Source organism: Cherax quadricarinatus, chromosome 23, assembly GCF_038502225.1.
Source record: "Cherax quadricarinatus isolate ZL_2023a chromosome 23, ASM3850222v1, whole genome shotgun sequence".
NCBI classification, from domain to species: domain Eukaryota; kingdom Metazoa; phylum Arthropoda; class Malacostraca; order Decapoda; family Parastacidae; genus Cherax; species Cherax quadricarinatus.
This window is the reverse complement of record NC_091314.1, coordinates 26116807-26136427: the sequence shown is the minus strand read 5'-3', so window position 1 is coordinate 26136427 and position 19621 is coordinate 26116807. Positions and strand designations below refer to the sequence as shown.

Here is a 19621-nt window from a genome sequence, read left to right as displayed (position 1 = left end):
GGATTTTTTTTTATACTGCGCACACTGACCACATAGACCCATTCTTTCACATGTAGGCCCACCAACTTTCTCTCGCTACATTTGAAGGCGCTAGAATTTTTGCATGCTAGTATGGCACCAACCCTGGCGTGCAAGCCGTACTAGTATGGCACCAACCCTGAAAGGGTTAAGGATTGATACCCCTGCTTGCAAACTTGCTCCCAGGGTTGAAGAATTTAAAAAAAAAAAAGAAAATCTTATGAAATGATAATCTTTTTCTGAAGGTAATGAAACCAAAACTACGGAATTACACTCTCACATAGTTAGCGGTCTTGGCGATATTTATACTTCTTTATACTTTGGTGATATCACTCACTTTGAGCCAATTCCATTGTTCCAGTCGAGCAAACTCATAGCTATTTAGATAGAACTCCTGATGCTAGCTTTCTTTTAGTGTCCACCTCCCATTTAGCAATGGCCCACTTTTGAACTTCACCCATTTGTCTACAGGCTTGCCTGTGCAAGTTCCTGTTATAGGTGGTAGGATGTCTCTTACACCTTCGCCATGCTTTGTACGTAGCAGTAGCAGCCTCTCTACAATGAAAGCCAAACCAAGGCTGATCTGTAGGCTTCGTCACATATTGCCGGTGAGGAATGTGTTCTTGTTGTAGAGTAAGGATGTGTCCAGTGAAGGCTTTCACTTGGTTGTCAACATCCCCTTGGAGAAGAGCATTCCAATCGGTGGTGGCGAGCTCAGAGCGTAGGGCTGGCCAATTACCTCTTTCCCATAGCCAGGTTGTGCGTGTGGACTCCTCGCCTCATTCTGTTGGGATCTTAAGTGTCGTAAAAACAGCCTTGTGGTCAGACGATCCAACATAGCCGAGGGGTTGACAAGTGACTATGCCTTCTGCCAGATCACTCACTACTGGGTCAAGGGAGGAGCCAGAGATGTGAGTAGGGAAATCAACAAAGTTTCTCATGTCAAACACTGCAAGAAGGTCATCAAAGTCCCTCTGTATAAGGTGCTGGTTGAGGTCACCAACAATTATGATATGTTGACAGTTGTGTTGTAGCAGAAGGGAGTCAATATTTTCCATTAGGAAGTTGATGGGATCTGCATGTTGCCACTGAGGTCTGTACATTGCACATGCTAGTACAGAGGTACTAGTGTTTATGCAGAGCTTGAAGAACATCATTTCAAGATGTGTAGGGGTGGCAACATCAATGTGCTGGGCATGAACACTTTTAGAGAAGCACACAGCAGCACCTCCTCCTTACCCTTGCCTGTCTCTTCTCATCCATGAGGTGTAGCCAGCAATTCTTGCAAAATTTTCTGGAGTCCTGTCATCCAAAAATGTTTCAACAACAGATATCATGTCGGGACGTCGAGTGTTCACAAAACTGTGTGTGAGCTCTCCAACATTAGTAATGAAACCTCTAATGTTGGCCGACAGGATGCTGATAGACTGGCTCCTCATGATGATGTGGTCAGCTTGAGGTGGTGGGTGTGTAGGGCATGTAAGGTGCCTGCCCTTGAGAGAGGTAGGGTACTGAGGCACCTGCAGGGATGTAGGTCTGTGGTCTTGTATAAGGCACAATCCCACCTGCTGGGCTGGGATAGGAGTAGCTAAGTGGGTGACGTGTGAGAGTGTTCACCAATTCAGAGGTCCTGCTGGTTTGTTCTGAGAACAGGTCTCTAAACAGGTGGTCCTGTCTGTCAAGTTCCTTTTTCTTCCGACACTGGTCCTCCTGATATCCTTTCTTGTAGCAGTAATTACACCTGGTATCTCGCAGGCAGTTGCTGGCAGTGTGCCCCTTCCGGTGACAGTGAGAGCACAGCCTAGGTGCCTGGGAGGGTGGACTATGATTTGTTGCACCTCCTGTGTTTTGCAGATTTGTCCTCAGGTTCTGCCACTGGAACTGTGTCAGTGGAGGGTGAGACAAGTGTAGATGTCTTCCTCCTCCACGTCCTCTTCCACGTCCTCTGCCCCGTCCTCTACCAGTTCTGACAGATGTGTCCCTGCTGTTCGTACTTTGGCGCAGTAGGTGATCAGGTGAAGTGATAGTTCCCTGATTATTAACTGCACCAATCTCTGGTGGAGAAACTCCTGACTCAGAACTTGCTGATGAAGCACTGCTGCCAGATTCTGGAATAGTGTCGGCAGGTGTGCTGACAGGTGTAGGATCAGAGATGGTATGTGCACTGTTAAGTGGACTGGCAGTGGCTGAAGCAGAGATGTCAGGTGTAGGAGAATTAACAGATCCAAGGTTTCCTTCGTTGCTGGGAAGAGGATTTGTTCCATCTGTGGTGGTCAGAGGAATTGTGTTAGAATTCCCAAAGGTAGTGTTTTGAACTCTGTCAGTCTGTGGGACCTTAGCGATGACAGAATTCCACCAGTTATTTACCCCTGAGTTAAGCTCAGTGTGGGACTTCCAGTCTTTGTCAATAGTGTCACCATCAGCTGAGCAGCTTACGTCACTTGATGTAGGCTTGCACCGGCCTTCTACAATAGCTTGGAGGTTATCTAATGATTTGAGGAGCTCATGAAGTGCTTCCCTGTGATGGATTATCTTAGCTGCAACTTTACAACACAGCCCAAGAGGGCAGTCTTGATCTTTGGACAGAAGTCCCTGAGGTATGACTTCTGAACCTTCCTCCTGTAGCTCCAGGCTTGTATCCACATATACCACAGGATTATGGATATCCTTCAATTTTCTGAAATTTTCAACCTGGCTGCAACAAAATTCTTCTTCTGGAATGCAATCTGTGTGGCAGTAGTTGGAACAAGTAGGTTCCTTACATCTAAGAAAAAATTTTTCCCTTGTGGTATACTCACAAACACTGCAGTAACTACTGGGACAATAGCCAGATAGCATAGATATTTTGCGATGTGAAGTCATCCCAGAGGAGGCTTGTAGGTTTGCAATTAAGTTCACAGGAGAGAGAGGGTGGGTGGTGGTATCGTGGGTGGGGTGGAGTATCGTGGGTGGGGGTGTTTATAGTGGGGTGGGTAGTGAGGGCAGGCAGTGGCCGACGAGCTGGAAGTGTTGCCTTCTCACTATCACTTAATGAACACTGTTTATGCTATCCACTTTTCCACTAATGGAAGATGCTACACAAATCACTATGTTGCATTGTACCAGTCACGTTGTTATAAAGACCCAGATGCTAGTACATAGCACAAAACACATATATTAGATGCTCACTGTGAAGGCAATAGTGACGTCACTCCTAGGCCTGCCACTGTCCCCTCACTCACACCATATCTTCACCATACCACACTTAAATATCACTGATATTACTTGTATTCACTTCAGTGGAGGAGTTGGCTTACTTGTACTAATGTGTTGTAGGTAGTACTACGTCACTGAACAGTTTTTATCCTCACCAACCCTCGTATTTAAGTAATATTTAGAAAGTTTGTGGAGCACACTGTGACACGTCTCTCTCTCTCTCTCTCTCTCTCTCTCTCTCTCTCTCTCTCTATATATATATATATATATATATATATATATATATATATATATATATATATATATATATATATATATATATATATATATATATATATATTTTTTTTTTTTTTTTCCAACAAGTCGGTCGTCATCCCAAGTGTTTTGAGACATTCCCAGTAAACAATATCTATACATTTTTTATCTCTGATATCTTTCCTGCCGTGAAAGGGCCACAAGTAATTTGAAAAGTATCATCATCCATTTCACATGTAGATGGTGTAAAATACTTCTAGTGAGAAGCAAGGACACAATGAATGCATTAGGAAATAACTCAATAAGTGTAAGGAGACCAAGACATTTCAACACCCTCACTTAATCTATAAGGGACATTACCAGCAGACACTCCACCCCTCCTCATCCCCAGCTGTCTTCATGAGGGAACTCTACAAGTTCCTCAAGTCATTTCCTAATCAACATAATACAGTAGAACCTCTGCTTATGAGTGCCCCGCCATGCAAGTTTTTCAGGATACAAACTGTCGCTCGGTTGATTTTTTGCTCCTGGATATGAGCCAAAATTCAGGTTGCGAGCTTCCCCCTCAAGGGAGATTCCTTGACGCTGGTGAGGGGCTCTTGATCTAGGGAGTTAGATCTGTGCTCCAGTTCCCTAAATTAATAATAATAATATAAGTGAGTCCTAGGTAGTAGGTTGGTAGACAGCAACTGCCCAGGGAGGTACTACTGTCCTGCCAAGTGAGTGTAAAACGAAAGCCTGTAATTGTTTTACATGATGGTAGGATTGCTGTTGTCCTTTTTTCTGTTTCATAAACATGCAAGATTTCAGGTACGTCTTGCTACTTCTACTTACACTTAGGTCACACTGCACATACATGTACAAGCATATATATACATACCCCTCTGGGTTTTCTTCTATTTTCTTTCTAGTTTTTGTTCTTGTCTATTTTCTCTTATCTCCATGGGGAAGTGGATCAGAATTCTTCCTCCGTAAGCCATGCGTGTTGTAAGATGCGACTAAAATGCCAGGAGCGAGGGGCTAGTAACCCCTTCTCCTGTATATACTACTAAATGTAAAAGAATAAACTTTTGTTTTTCTTTTTGGGCCACCCCGCCTCGGTGGGATACGGCCAGTGTGTTGAAAGAAGAAGAAGAAGAAGAATATTAGTGAGTTTCAGAACATTGCCACTAGGTGGCACAGCCAGTGCCACAACATCAGCTGAGCTGTGCAATGTGTCTATGTCACCATGGAAGCATTTCTTGTGTTATTATTGCCAGATTTCTTTTTTCTAACCATGAGTCCTAAGAAAGTAAGTGCAAAGGACAGTGCTGAGAAGAAAAAGAGGATGATGTCCATGGAATTACAGCATGAAATCATAGATAAACAAGCGAGGTGTGCAGTGGCAGTAGGAGCTAGTAGCAAGTAGCCTATCTTCCGCTCTCCGCCAGCATACGTACACTTTACAAAACCAATTCATTTCTTTACATTCTCTGTATCATGTTTCTATGTTAATTATGTCATATTAGATGATTGTGATAGATAAATAAGCCATAGAGTGGATATTAGCATCATATTGAAGTATTTTTGTCCTGCCTCCTGAGAGCAGGAATTCTGCTGGAACAGATTAACCCTTTCAGGGTTTCGGCCGTACTAGTACGACTTACGTGCCAGGGTCCTTGACGTACTAGTACTCGTAAATTCTAGCGCCTTAAAATCTAGTGAGAGAAAGCTGGTAGGCCTACATATGAAAGAATGGGTCTATGTGGTCAGTGTGCACAGTATAAAAAATCCTGCAGCACACAGTGCGTAATGAGAAAAAAAAACTTTGACCGTGTTTTTGGATTAAAACAGCGAATTTGCTCTGTATTTTTGTATGGTATTTATTGTTGTATTCTAGTTTTCCTGGTCTCATTTGATGGAATGGAAGACATATTACAGAAATTGAGATGATTTTAACTGGTTTTACAAGGAAAAGTACCTTGAAATTGAGCTCAAAGTAGCAGAAATGTTCGATTTTTACCAAAGTTCAAAAGTAAACAAATCATGCTAAGCGCCCAATACACGTCAACTGGTGAGTCTAATATCCTTTCGCAAGTGCGCCGATTTTATTTATACCATTTCTACACTAATGCAGTAGTCTGCATAACAGTAAATCTTCTATTTTTTGTGTGGCATGAGGACGTGACTAATGAACAGAGGAAATGTTATTTTAGTGCCAGGAATGTCTTTGTTGTTTATTCTGGACCCTATTTGGAAATTGGCATCTTTTGAAATTTGTGTGAAATTGGTAAAATTGCTAAATTCTGACCACTGTATTGGATAGTTGAAATCAGTAAATTGGTGATTTCTTGTACTTATTCGATAGAAAAAATGGAGTTCTAGTGAAATAGGTATGATTGTTGACTAGTACGCTGGAATTGGCCGAAAATAGGGCTCAAAGTGGGCAAAATCGCCGATGTGTAAACATCGTCGAGACTGCTAACTTCACGAGAGCATAATTCCCTAAGTTTTCCATCAAATTTCATACTTTTGGTGTCATTATGATCGGGAAAAGATTCTCTATCTTTTCATAAGAATTTTTTTTTTTTTTTTTTTAATTTGGGGGACCCTGAGAACAAATATCTGAGAGGGCCTGTGGACCCTGAAAGGGTTAATGGTATTTCAGTTAATTTAAATGAGGAAAATTGACTCAGCATATGAGCAAATCTGGTTACAAGCTAGGTCATGGAACGGATTAAACTCTTAAGCAGAGGTTCCACTGTATAGACCTTGGTAATTGATGCTGATGCATTTATTTTAAAAAGACATGTGAGCGAACACTTGGTTCTGGGACCTTGATAAAGGTCCCAGGACCAAACTGTTTTCTAATAAATATGGTCTAGTGTTTGCACATGTATCTTAAACCACTGTGTGCATGTTGGACTCCTTGCAAAAAGCCATCTACTGGAAGGCCTGTACTGGGACTGGGCCATGGGAACACACACAGAAGGGCCCTGCTTATACAGCAGGTTAGGTTCTGGGCTACTGTTGTAAAGTGAAAATCACTGTAAAGAGAAACATAGCCTTTTTTTTGCTTTCAAATGCATATAAAAGCCAGATTAAACATTTACACTATCATATATTAAGTGAACAATAGAGCTAGGACTAAAAAAATGCATATACAGTACACATATTGCTTACCTTAATATATTTTCATCCTTAGCTTATAGTGAGTGGTGAATAATTTATTGTAGGAAGTCTGAGTTAATGAAGATTTGAGACTCTGGGCTGCCATTCTGGACCCTGTGTAAGTGATGTCACCTGACAGCATGTGACCTCACCAATATAGCAGTTCAATTCACATGGCCTAAGTCCTCACCTCACTCAGCTACTTGGACAGTTTATGTAAGGCATAGTTTGTTTTCTGTATAACCTGATAAAGATTTCCTTCATTGATGCATCGTCAAGTAATAAAAACTTACTGAAAAACATATTGGCTTGCGACAAATATGCTTTTCAAGTATCTAAAGAAATTGTCCTCATACTTCTCTCATTCTAGTGTATTCATTATAGGGAAACCTTTGATGCTAGTCAAGGGCTCTTGAGCTAGGGAGTTGGCTTGAATCTCCTCTGTGGGTCAAACCTTATTGCCTCCCATGTCCCAGGCACTTTATAACCCCTACAAGTATAGTGCTTCATTATAATAATAAACTGTGTCTTGTGTCTTTATGTACCTGTTTTGATTCAGTCCATACACAGGAGAAACTTGAAGAACAGGAGGAGAATGAGGTAATCAGTCCCTCAACCTTGAGTCAACGTGGTCAGTCCATCAATCTTGAATAGAATACGGCATATGAGCGGAGAAGCAGCTTATAAACCATAGGCAGGAGAGGTGCAGCAGTCGTAGGTGGTGTCACATTTGTCCAATGTGGAAGTAGGTCGTGACCAAGGGTTAGGCAAGTGAAGAATTTCCAAGGTTGAGGGACTGATTACCTCATTCTCCTCCTGTTCTTCAAGTTTTTCCTGTGTATGGACTGATGAAGCCACTGTGTGGCAAAACATTTCCTTAATAAAGATACCCAAGAGTTGCACATGTGTCTAATTTATCAACGTGTCGGTTCTGTGAACCATTCATCTACAATCCTGTCAGACACTGCAACTTCTTGGGATCTTAATACTTGGGAATTCTTCGCTTGCCTAACCCTTGGGCACGACCTACTTCCACATTGCACAAATGTGACACCACCTACGACTGCTGCACCTCTCCTGCCTACGGTTTATAAGCTGCTTCTCCGCTCATATGCCGTATTCTATTCAAGATTGATGAACTGACCACATCGACTCAAGGTTGAGGGACTGATTACCTCATTCTCCTCCTGTTCTTCAAGTTTCTCCTGTGTATGGACTGATGAAGCCACTGTGTGGTGAAACGTTTCCTTAATAAAGATACCCAAGAGTTGCACATGTGTCTAATTTATCAGGTTAACCAGTGGGCAGAAACAAACTAGGGATTAATTGAAAATCTAGACCTTACCAGGATAGTGTTTGTAAGTACAGTAGAAAATAGGTATGATACATTCCATCTTGGCCATCTCAGGGTCTATGATGCATAACTGGGCTACCGCAAGGTCTATGATACAGAAATGTATCTTCCTTCAAAATACACTTTGCTTAAAAACTTTTATTTCTATACCTTTGCAGCACCCGACATGGAATCGGAAGGATACTCAAACTTGCCCTCCGCCCAACCTTACAATGAAGTGCCTGCAGCCTCTCAGCTAACTAGTAAGTATTCCCGAGCTGTGACGATCTTCAAAGCTATCATGGCATCACGGCACAGAGTCAGCAAAGAAGAGGAAGGGGAGGGGGAGGAGAGCAAGGAACTTCGTGTAATCTTTAAGGAGGGAAGCTTGGATATCATTGTGGAAGATTGGGACAGTAAGCAACAATGACATTGCCTGTAAAGGCTTGTACTGTAGCAGAGGAGTGACCATGATGCCAGTGTTGGTAGAATCTCCATTTATAAGGAAAATAAGTTTGTAACTTGTGCTAATAATTTGAAAAGTATGTATCATGCAGTAAATCCCTGTAAATATATACTATGCTAGTTTTAGTGTGTATGACTGTAGGATTATACATTTTGAAATGCCTAAGTATAGTTCCTTGTATGAAATTGATGTTGAGTACACTAGTAATCAGAGGAATGTGCTGCACCCACTTAGAAATAGGGATGTTACACTTGGAATTACATAAAGTGCATTAATGCAAACTACAGCATCACTTCATTTCTCTCTTTATACTCCCATTATTTTTTAACATGCAGCTTTTAGCCTTCTAATTTTTAATGTTATAAAATAATGAATGTTCTTGCTGAGGTAATCCATTGCTTTGTTATTAACCCTTTCAGGGTCTGTCCTGTAGATCTACGGCTTTACGTTCAGGGCCCAAACCGTAGATCTACGTCATGAGCTCAGCTCACTCTGATAAACTGTGAGTGGTACATTTGGGCCTAGATATGAGAGAATACATCTATGTGGTATGTGTGGACCACATAAAACAGATCCTGCAGCACACTGTGTATAATGAGAGAAAAAAAACTGAAATAATGATTCGATTAAAACAGCGACTTTGCAGTGTTTTTTCGTATGTTTTTTATAGTTGTATTTGCGATTTCTTGGTCTTATTTGATAGAATGGAAGACATATTACAGATATAGAGATGATTTTGATTGGTTTTAGCACTGGAAATGGCTTGAAACTGAGCTCAAAGTAGCAGAAATGTTACATTTTTGCCGATATTCAAGAGTAAACAACGACCTCACACGTCTAATACACGCCAGCTGGTGGGTCTAATATGCATTCACAAATATGGTGATGATATTTATACAATTATTACAGTATTGCATAACAGTAAATCTTCTATTTTTTGGTGTGAATAAAAATTCATTATTTGAATAAAAAATCAAAATGGAATTTATTTGTAAAGCCTCAAAACGTAACTAATGAACAGAGGAAATGTTAGTTTAGTTCCAGGAATACCTACATTGTTTATTCTGGACCCTATTTTGAAATTGGAATATTTTGAACTTTGTGTTAAATTGGCCAAATTAACAATTTCCGATCACTTTAATTTGTAGTTGAAACAGTTGACTTAGCGATTTCTTGTGCTCAATCAATAGAATAGAAGTAATACTAGTGAAATAGCTAAGAATTTGGTTGACTGGAATAATGTAATTGGCCTAAAATGGGAGTCAAAGTCGGCAAAATCACCGATTCGTAAATATCGCTGACACATCAAAATTCGCGAGAGCATAATTTCATCAATTTTCCATCAAATTTTGTACTTTTTGTTTTATTACCTTCACAAAAAGATTCTCTACCATTTCATAAGAAAAAATAAAAAATTTTTTTTTTTTAAATTCTTGGACACTGGGGCACCACTTCAGATTTGGGCCTTGGACCCTGAAGGGGTTAATTATTGTATTTGCTTGGATGTTATGAGGTTATAGGAAAGTATTGTTTATCTGTTTATACAATGTTATTGTATTTCTGTAGTGTATTATATACAGTATTATGAGCAAAGTTTATTGTATATAGCCCCTTTGGTTACTCACAATTATCAAGGTATTTAGTGGTCTTCCCTGTACAATATTAAGCCTCAATCTCTTGAACCAAACTGATGATGCATCTGAACCTGTAAATTTGGATGAGTTCCCTGGCTCTAGCTAAGTGACTGCTTGCAGTTTTTTTTTATCTGGCATTGAAGAAGGATCCATAGAGGCCTGAAAACTTGTCACACTTTGCTTTTTTGGCTGGTGTACAAATCATTTAGCTACCATGAAAACATGTGATGTCCTTTTATTTAATTCAGTTATACATGGGGAAGTGGAACAGAATTCTTCCTCCGTAAGCCATGCGTGTCATAAGAGGCGACTAAAATGCCGGGAGCAAGGGGCTAGTAGCCCTTTCTCCTGTATATATTACTATATTTGAAAGGAGAAACTTTGGTTTTCCTTTTGGGCCACCCCACCTCGGTGGGATACGGCTGGTATGTTGAAAGAAGAAGATACATGTAAATATATAAACAAAAAATTGTGTGTTTGGTAACCAATTACTCTTATTTTTTCCAACAGGAGCAAGTTCTGGATCAAGTTTGGGCAGTGGAACAGGCTCGCCACAGACACCACAGACACCCCTCATACCTCACATGACTCACATACCCCATACATCACATGCTCCTTATATTCCACCTCGACCTGCTGCTCCACCACCGCCACCACCACCGCCACCACCACCGCCAACTTCAGTCCCCAATCATAGTTACCATGAATTTCAGGTTTGAAAATATTTGATTCTGAAGAAATATTCCCAAAATACAATGTGTTGTTGAAAGTTTTGTATCTTTCCAGTCATAGTTTAAAGATACTCTACTGTATATTTTAATAGGCTTTCAGGTTTTTGAAAGTTTTACTGTGTTAAGAGTTGGGGACACAGTACTTCCCTTGGTTGTCTCAGTGCAATTGGTTATCTAGTTTGACTGAAGTCCTTGCTGCTCTAGCTGTTTGTGTTCAGACAATGCCTCTGGCAAATGGAAATAACAGTTATTGGGATAACATTGTGATCTCCAAATCTGTATATACAGTGGACCCCTGCTTAACGATCACCTCCCAATGTGACCAATTATGTAAGTGTATTTATGTAAGTGCATTTGTACGTGTATGTTTGGGGGTCTGAAATGGACTAATCTACTTCACAATATTCCTTATGGGAACAAATTCGGACAGTACTGGCACCTGAACATACTTCTGGAATGAAAAAATATCGTTAACCGGGGGTCCACTGTAGTTATAACATAAATTTGGTGATATTTTTAAGCTTAACTTGATACTAATATAGTGTATGGTATCACCTATTTTTCACCAAGGCAAGGCAAAAAAAAAATTAAGCAGGATATAAAAATATTTTTTATAGCAAAAACTGTAAATGAATTAAGAAACAAATTTTTTAACTTATTGATTTAATGGAATATTATGTACACTACACCATCCATTTATTGATCATTATTTTTTGTTCATCAGGGAGTGCACAGTGAAACAGTAGATGAGATTGGTCCAAAGTGGGGATGTACCAAGTGCACCTTCATCAATCATCCAGATATGAACAAGTGCGAGATGTGCGACTATCCACGCTTCACCATAGGTACGACTCCTTACCATCATGCAGCTCTTCCCCCAAACCACCAGGGCCCCTGCTACTGTCACCGCCATCATACTCCAGGTTCTGTTGCAGGTTCCATAGGGGCAGCTGCTGCTTACTCACCTCAGCGCTCCTGCTCCTCTCTTCCATCACTTAATAACAAACCAAGCTTAGCTAACATTCTTAAAGAAAAGCTAATTGGGATGCGTGATCGTTCTGACAGTGTATGATAGTATATCAGCTTGACCATAATAATGTATTGTGATTTGAATATTATTTTAATTCTAATCCTACATAATCTTCCTAATTCTCCTTGCTACGTACAGTATATCATTTTCCTTGTACTAATACACTATCGGATGCATCTTATAGTTTCTTTAACATAGCTATTAATATTATTCTAATTCCACTTACATGGGATGCAGCAAGTGCATTAAACCTTACAGAATATAAAAAAATAAGTAAAATAAATAGTAGATAGCTTAAGCAATAATTATAACCTAAAATGCATGTTACGGTCAAAATTCTTCAGTATTAGAAATGTATATATATATTAAGAAGTATCTTAGTCACTGAAGTATCTTATATTTTGTCTTCCATTAATTGTAAAATTGTCATTATGAGAAATAATGCATGCATTTGTGGATGTACATGTGGCAAAGGAGAGGGATTTACAGAGAGTGATGGTTTAGTATGTGAGGATCTCAACACAATGCATGGGAGATGAAACTCTCACATAAGAAAATGTTGAGGATACAAACAAAGATTGACACATTAAATTTTACGAATGTGATACCAAACAATGACAATGCATCTGACAAATCCATAATCCTAATTGACTTTATATGAGCATGCTAGCAATGACTTTTTCACTGTCCCAGGTCCAGATGCACACAACTCCATATTTGTAAAAAAAAAAAAAAAAAAAAAAAAAAAAAGCCTTAAATAGCCTATGGAGATATGTAGACAGGTGTCATCCCACAATCACTAAACCATGATATGTAGTCTACCCTTTAAGAAGTGGCAGCAGAGTAGTAAAACAAAACTAGATTTATAGAACCAATGTCATACATTATCAAAATCTTTAACCCTTAACCCTTTGACTGTCGCAGCCCCCAATCCTGAGGTGTCTCCTGGTGTCGCAAAATTTAAAAAAAAAAAATTATTTTTTCTTATGAAATGATAGAGAATCTTTTCCCGATTGTAATGACACCAAAAAAAAACAAAATTTGATGGAAAACTGACGGAATTATGCTCTCGCGAAGTTAGCGACCTCGGCGCTGTTTACAAATCGGCTATTTCGCCCACTTTGAGCCCTATTTTCGGCTAATTCCATTGTTCCAGTCGCCCAAACTCATAGCTATTTCTTTAGAACTCCATTTTCTCTATCGATTGAGTACAAGAAACTGCCCATTTACCGATTTCAACTACCTAATAATGTGGTCAGAAATTTGCAATTTTGCCAATTTCACGAAAACTAAAAAATATGACAATTTCAAAATAAGGTCCAGAATGAACAATGCAGACATTCCTGGCTCTAAAATAACATTTTCTTTGCTCATCAGTCATGTCTCCAGGCCCCTCTGATATTACTCTTGCTTTCTATTTTGAATTTTTATTCAAACAAAAAATAGAATACTTACTATTATGCAGACTACTGCAATACTGTAATAATTGTATAAATAACATCAACCCATTCATAACTGCATATTAGAATGGCTAGTTGGACATTTATTGGACAATGGCATCATTTGTTTACTTTTGAACATTGGCAAAAATCAAACATTTCCCCTACTTTGAGCTCCATTTCTAGGTTCTTTTTATAGTAAAATCAATCAAAATCACCTCTATTTCTATAATATGTTTTCCATTCTATCAAATGAGACCACGAAAACGAGAATACAACCATAAATACTATACGAAAATAGACCACAAAGTCGGCATTTTAATTAAAAAAAACGGTCGGAGTTTTTTTTTTCTCATTATGCACTGCATGCTCCAGGATTTTTTTTATATGGTGCACACTGACCACACAGACCCATTCTCTCACATGTGGGCCTACCAGCTTTCTCCTGCTTGATTTGAAGCCGCTAGAATTTATGAGTATATATACGTCAAACACGGCACCTCGTAAGACGTATATATACGGCCGCGACAGTCAAAGGGTTAAACGGTCCAGACAGATCGACGTTCAAATCTGTAGTGCTCCAAAAGTAGATCTACGTTTTTTTTACATATTTTCAAAAATAAAAAAAAAATGTAGATAAAAGTTTTTTTTACACATTTTTAAATGCAAAACAGGAAAGAAGATCTAAATTTTTTTACATACTTTCATATGTTGAAAAAACGTATATATACGTTTGGACCATTTAAGGGCTAAAAGAATGCTTAGAAGCAATACTGCAAAACATGGAATCAGAACATTTACATAACCCAGGGAAGCATGAGTTTAGAGCAGGTCACTCCTGCCTCTTGCAACTGCTACACTACTATGCCATGGTTTTGGATGGAAATGCTGAAGGGACTTCCTAAGCATAGGTCTGCTCATGTAGTTACAAATAGGTAATTACTGGAAATATATCAAAATGCTGACAAATGATTATTATAATAAACGCTAGACATACCGGGGTCAGACAGCAATTGCTGACGAGAATAACTGGAAAAGTAGGCAGATATAACTTTAATTTTTTAACACATTGGGCCTAAAGAGTAAGTCAGCAAAGCAAAATCAGATGTCGCCATAGTGAAAAACCATCTGTTCCTCAAATTATTATAATAAAAAAGAAGTGCTAAACCACAAGGGTTATACAGCATAGCAGGGCAGGGAAAGATGCAAGGGTAATAGGTAGAAAGAGGGAGAGGGATGATTATTAGGTTATGAAGTGCAGCGGGGCAGTGGATAGTGAAGGGGTAGAGGATAGCTAGAGATTAAGGTGAGTGCTAGAGACATCATCAGAGTTTGTGTAGTAAATCAGCTTCTGCAAAACGTCAATGAGAGAGTCTGCATTAAAAGAGGGTCCGTCAGCAAGAAGGGAAGGTAAAGAAAGGGCAACAGAGCGAAGATGAGGTTGGAGGTAAATTCTGTGTGCTTGTTGATAGAGTGGGCAGTCCAACAGAATGTGGCTAACAGATGCTGGAACTTGACAATTCTCGCAGAGATGAACAGGACGCCTCTCCATGAGATACCTGTAAGATGAGTGTGGCCGATACAAAGATGGGAGAGAGTAGTCTCCCAACCTCGACACAGATGACCAGAAACCTATACTCGGTTTAACAGAATGAAGTTTGTTATGGAGCAGATCAGACCAATGTTGTTGCCAACAGGTGTGAAGATGGGTAGCAATTACAGCAAAATAGTCCATGAATGGAACACCTCTACATGAAACTGGGAGGTCATGTACTGCTGACCATGCAGCATTGTCTGCCTGTTCATTGCCCTCTACGTCAACACGACCAGGGACCCAATAAAAAACAATATCTCTGTGTTTGCTAGAGATATGGCGTAACCGAAGTTGGATACGAAGAACTAGGGGGTGAGGTGTATCTAATTTCCATATAGCCTGTAAGGCACTAAGGGAGTCTGAAATGACCACAAATGGTGACACAGGCGTAGATGCAATACGGATGAGTGCTACAAGAATGACATACAGTTCAGCCATAAAAATGTTAGCCGAGGGTAATAAATACCTTTGCACAACACTGTCCGAAAACTGCTGTGAATCCAATGCCTTCAGAAGACTTAGAACCATTGGTATACACCACAATGGCATGAGAATGAGAGTGGAAGTGATCAAGAAAAAGAGAGCGAGAAGCCACTGTAGGTAGTTGAGCTTTCGCGCATGGCAGTGGGAAAGAACAGACACGAACAGCCAGAACTTCCCAAGGGGGCAGGGAAAACCGAGATGCTACATGAACATAGGTAGTAACTGAAGAGAAGACGAGCGAATGTAGGCGGAGAGAAAAAAGACGGAGTAAACGGGCGACGAACAAATAAAGAACGTCTGCTAACATCAGTGACTATCCTCTATACGGAAGGATTGTAGAGGTCATGAGATCAAACATAATAACGAAGGCAATGAGCACCATGGCGATCAGACAAGGATGAAAAATTCGCTTCTGCATAGAGGCTCTCTACAGCGGATGAATGAAAGGCACCAAGGCACAGACAGAGACCTTGGTGATGTATAGGATCTAACTTAGACACAGAGTTGCGGGAGATGCTGCAGAATAGATTTGGTTACCATAATCTAGCTTGGACAAGAAGGGCGGAATGCAAATGGAGGAGAGTGCTACGATCCACTCCCCATAAACGATGTGCGAGAACCTTTAGGAGATTTAGCTGACCATGGCAAGTTGTCTTTAACGTAGAAATGTAAGGTCTCCACGTCAGCCGGCGATCAAAGACCAGGCCTGGAAACCTGACCATATCACATGCTGGAATACATGAACCATGTAAGTACAAGGGAGTATCCAGTATAAGCAGGCATCTAGCGAAGGTAATGAATCAGGTTTTCATACTGGAAAATTTAAAGCCATGAGAAGTGGTCCAGTGGGAGACTCAGTCTATCACAACCTGAAGGGAGGCTGCTACTAGTCGACAGTCAGAGCTTGAGTAAGCTATAGTGAAGTCATCAACATAAAGTGATGACCAAATATGCGAAGGAAGAATGGAAGGTAAGTTATTTATAGCTAAGAGAATAATAGTAGTACTGAGGACACAATTTTGTGGGACTCCTTAGGCTTGTACAAAGTCCGAGGAAAGCGAGGCTCCAATACGGACCTGAAAATGTCTGTCGGACAAGAAAGCAGCAATAAAGTTTGGTAGATTACCACGGAGGTCTAAGGAGTGCGTTTGGGCTAGAATGTTATACCTCCAAGTGGTGTCATATGCCTTCTCTAGATCAAAAAAGACCGCTAGGACAGAGTGGTTGTTAGCAAAGGCATTTCGAATATACGTATCGAAGTGGAGCAAGGGGTCTAAAGTATAGTGGCCTTTGTGAAAGCCATATTGGCAACAGGAAAGGCTGTTGTGTCTAAGAACCACATCAGATGTCTATTCACCAATCGTTTCATCACCTTGCAGACCACACTGGTCAGGGCAATGGGACAATAGTGAGAGGTGTCAAGCTCTGAAGTGCCCAGTTTGCGAAACGGTAGTACAATAGCTGATTTCCAGTGTTGTGGGAGAACCCCTCGCTCCCAAATTAGATTGAAAAGACATAAAAGAATGGGAAGGGTCGCAGAATGGAGATGGTGTAGCATACTGATATGGATATCAAGTCCCGGTGCCAACAGCCGGCATGTGAAAAGCATGGACTCTAATTCTAGAAGAGTAAAAGGTACGTTATACGGCTCCAATCCATCGGAGGAGAAATCTAATGGCGATTGCTCTTTGGTAGGCTTAGTATCAAGAGGTGAGGGACAGAGGTGAAGCCCTCGGGAGATACGGAGAAGATAGTTCCCGATTTATGTGGCAACTTCTAAAGGTTCTGCGACATCAACTTCAGCAACCCTCAAAATGAGAGCTGGGTCCGGAGTTATGTACCACACTATTTCCGCACCTTTTTCCAAATCACACACACAGGGGAAGACGAGGTAATGGTAGACACGTAGTCTCGCCAACAAGCTCATTTAGTGTTGCGTATGGTGCTGTGAGCAACTGCCCTTACCTGCTTAAAGTCCAACAGATGTTCCGCAGTACAGTTATATCAATAACGGCCACGCGTAACACGTTTTAAATGCACCACACGGGTGCATGTAGGAGACCACCAAGGTATGCATGTCTGAGAATGCCTACCTGAGGTTTGGGGGATAGAAGAGTCGCTGCAGTTAGGACTAAGGTCAAAAATTAGTGCGCCAGTTCATCAATAGATGGCGAAAGGGGGTCCTCGCAACAGGTGGTAAGATGGGAGTGTAAGTCCCAATCTGCTCGAGCAAATTGCCAATGAGGATTACAAAACGGTCGGGTATATGTAGTAGAAGTAAGAAGGATAGGAAAGTGATCACTATCATGTAAATCTGGAAGAACAGACTACGTGAAATCAAGTGTAATGGGCGAGGAACAGATAGAAAGATCAATGCAAGAGAGAGACTGAGTGCGAGAGTCAAAATGGGTAGGAGCATCTGTATTTAAAACATGAAGAGGATGAGAAGTGAGAAGAGTCTTCAACTGATCACCATGAGAGTCGCAGTGGGATCCTCCCCACAGGTGATGGTGAGCATTAAAATCACCCAACAAGATGGGCGGTGGTAGAGAAGAAATTAAAAACGTGATATCAGAGATACAGAATGCACGGGAGGGAGAAAGAGAGAGCAAACTGTAAACCATCTGTGTAAATAAATCTGAGCTTCAGTATAATGCAGTGGGGGATGAGTAAAAACTTGTTGATATAGTATATCAACGCACACAAGAAGCCTGTTTTCATTAAATGATTCTTCAGGTAAAGGATCTGAAGAATGTAATAGCACATAGCCCAAAGGGGGTGAACTGGGAGAGCAACACTTGGAGTTCTCCTCGATTGCCCCTAAGGCCATGAATATTCCATTGTAAAAAAGACATTATGTACAGAAATAAAACTGGCAACAATAAGAAATAAAACCTATAGGCTTTTAGGATCTGCAAAGTCAACATGTGGGGGTAACGGTAAGCATTTAAGCAAGGAAGAATGTGAATGTTGTGGAGGAATAGTGTGTTGCGAGGGTTGCGAAAAAGAAGGGGTAGAAGGAGTCGTGTTGGTGTCCATCACTGGTGTCATCTCCGCAGTATAACTGGAGGTAGCATCTAACGTCTTCATTGTTAAGGAAGCCAACGATGCCATGATGCTTGAGACAGGAAAGGCATTGCAAGGAAAGGTAGGAGTAACAATGGAGCCAACTAAAGAGGTCTGAGGGGGCAGGGAGTATGAACCTAGAGACCTGCATTGGTTGGGGTAGAAGAGGCCTGCAGTGCAACAGGAAAGGAAGGAGGTTGGAGAGTAACTATGAAGGAAGACGGTGGGGGGGGAACAGGGGACTACTCGAGGGGGGGGGTAAACCTCTACCTTCGTGTGAGAGCTGGAAAGGGGGTGAGAACGAGGCTCCGAGATAGGAGAGATATTCTGTGCAGGTGATGGACTTAAAGAGAGTGTAGGTCTGCAAGGTCTTGTAGACTGAGAAAGAAGCGAGTGAGATGAAGTAGAAGTAGGAAGTGATGTGGAGGTAGGAGTGTTAGAGGATAAAACTGCAGAAAGAATTAGAAACTGGGGCGACCCCACAAGACACAGATGCAGAGTGATTGGGAGGCGAGAGGACCGTTGAGGTTGGAGGTCTTCGGGCTACCTGAGCATATGGGACACGAGGGAGTTTACCTTGAAGGCAGAGCTGAGAGAGAGAGCCATAGTGTAAGTGAAGCCCTCGCGCTCCTTAAAATAACGGATCTCTTGTTCATTACGATAAACCTGCCAACGGCATGAAAAGGAAGGATGAGATTCTCTGCAATTGAGACAAGAGGGGGGAAGACTACAAGACGTATTGGAATGATCTGATGCACTGCAGACCGGGCATTCTGCCGCAGATCTGCAGTGTTTAGCAGGGTGTCCAAAATGCCAGCAATTACGACACTGTTGGGGAGTGGGAACTGCTTGACTGACCTTTAAGCGATGTCCCGCAATGTAGACAGAGGATGGAAGTTCACGGCAGTCGAAGGTTAAATGAGAGCTGTTACTAGGAAAAGGCCTCCACCCATGAGCAGGCAGGATGTACGTATCTACCTTGAGAATAGGGAGGTTCTGAAGGGCTAATTGTTCTAAAATATCCTCGCCGTAAGACAAAAAATCACTCTGTACAATGGTACATGGTAAGGACACAGGACCACTGCAAGAACTAAGAGTAGCGTGCTTACGAATGGTGACTGGTATGTTATCTATGGAAGTGATGTGGGAGAGAGCATGAGCTTGCTCTGAATTCTGCACTGTTATGACACACGCACCACTTTGAAGAACTTGGAAGGATATATTTTG

At 41.0% G+C, this 19621-nt stretch overlaps 1 protein-coding gene across 10 annotated transcripts in view; it reads left to right on the top strand.

Annotated features, from left to right (window-relative positions):
* Window positions 1–19621, top strand: part of LOC128685725 (mitogen-activated protein kinase kinase kinase 7-interacting protein 3 homolog) — a 639350-nt gene that overhangs the window by 538280 nt on the left and 81449 nt on the right. For 8 of the 10 annotated variants that reach the window (XM_070088023.1, XM_070088020.1, XM_070088024.1 and 5 more), the window contains 3 exons: window positions 8131–8214; window positions 10562–10764; window positions 11507–11705. In XM_070088023.1, the coding sequence (XP_069944124.1) occupies window positions 8131–8214; window positions 10562–10764; window positions 11507–11705 (486 nt within the window). Of the gene's footprint in view, window positions 1–8130; window positions 8215–10561; window positions 10765–11506; window positions 18627–19621 lie in introns of those variants that run through there. The other 2 variants (XM_070088030.1, XM_070088029.1) reach the window with 2 other exon arrangements.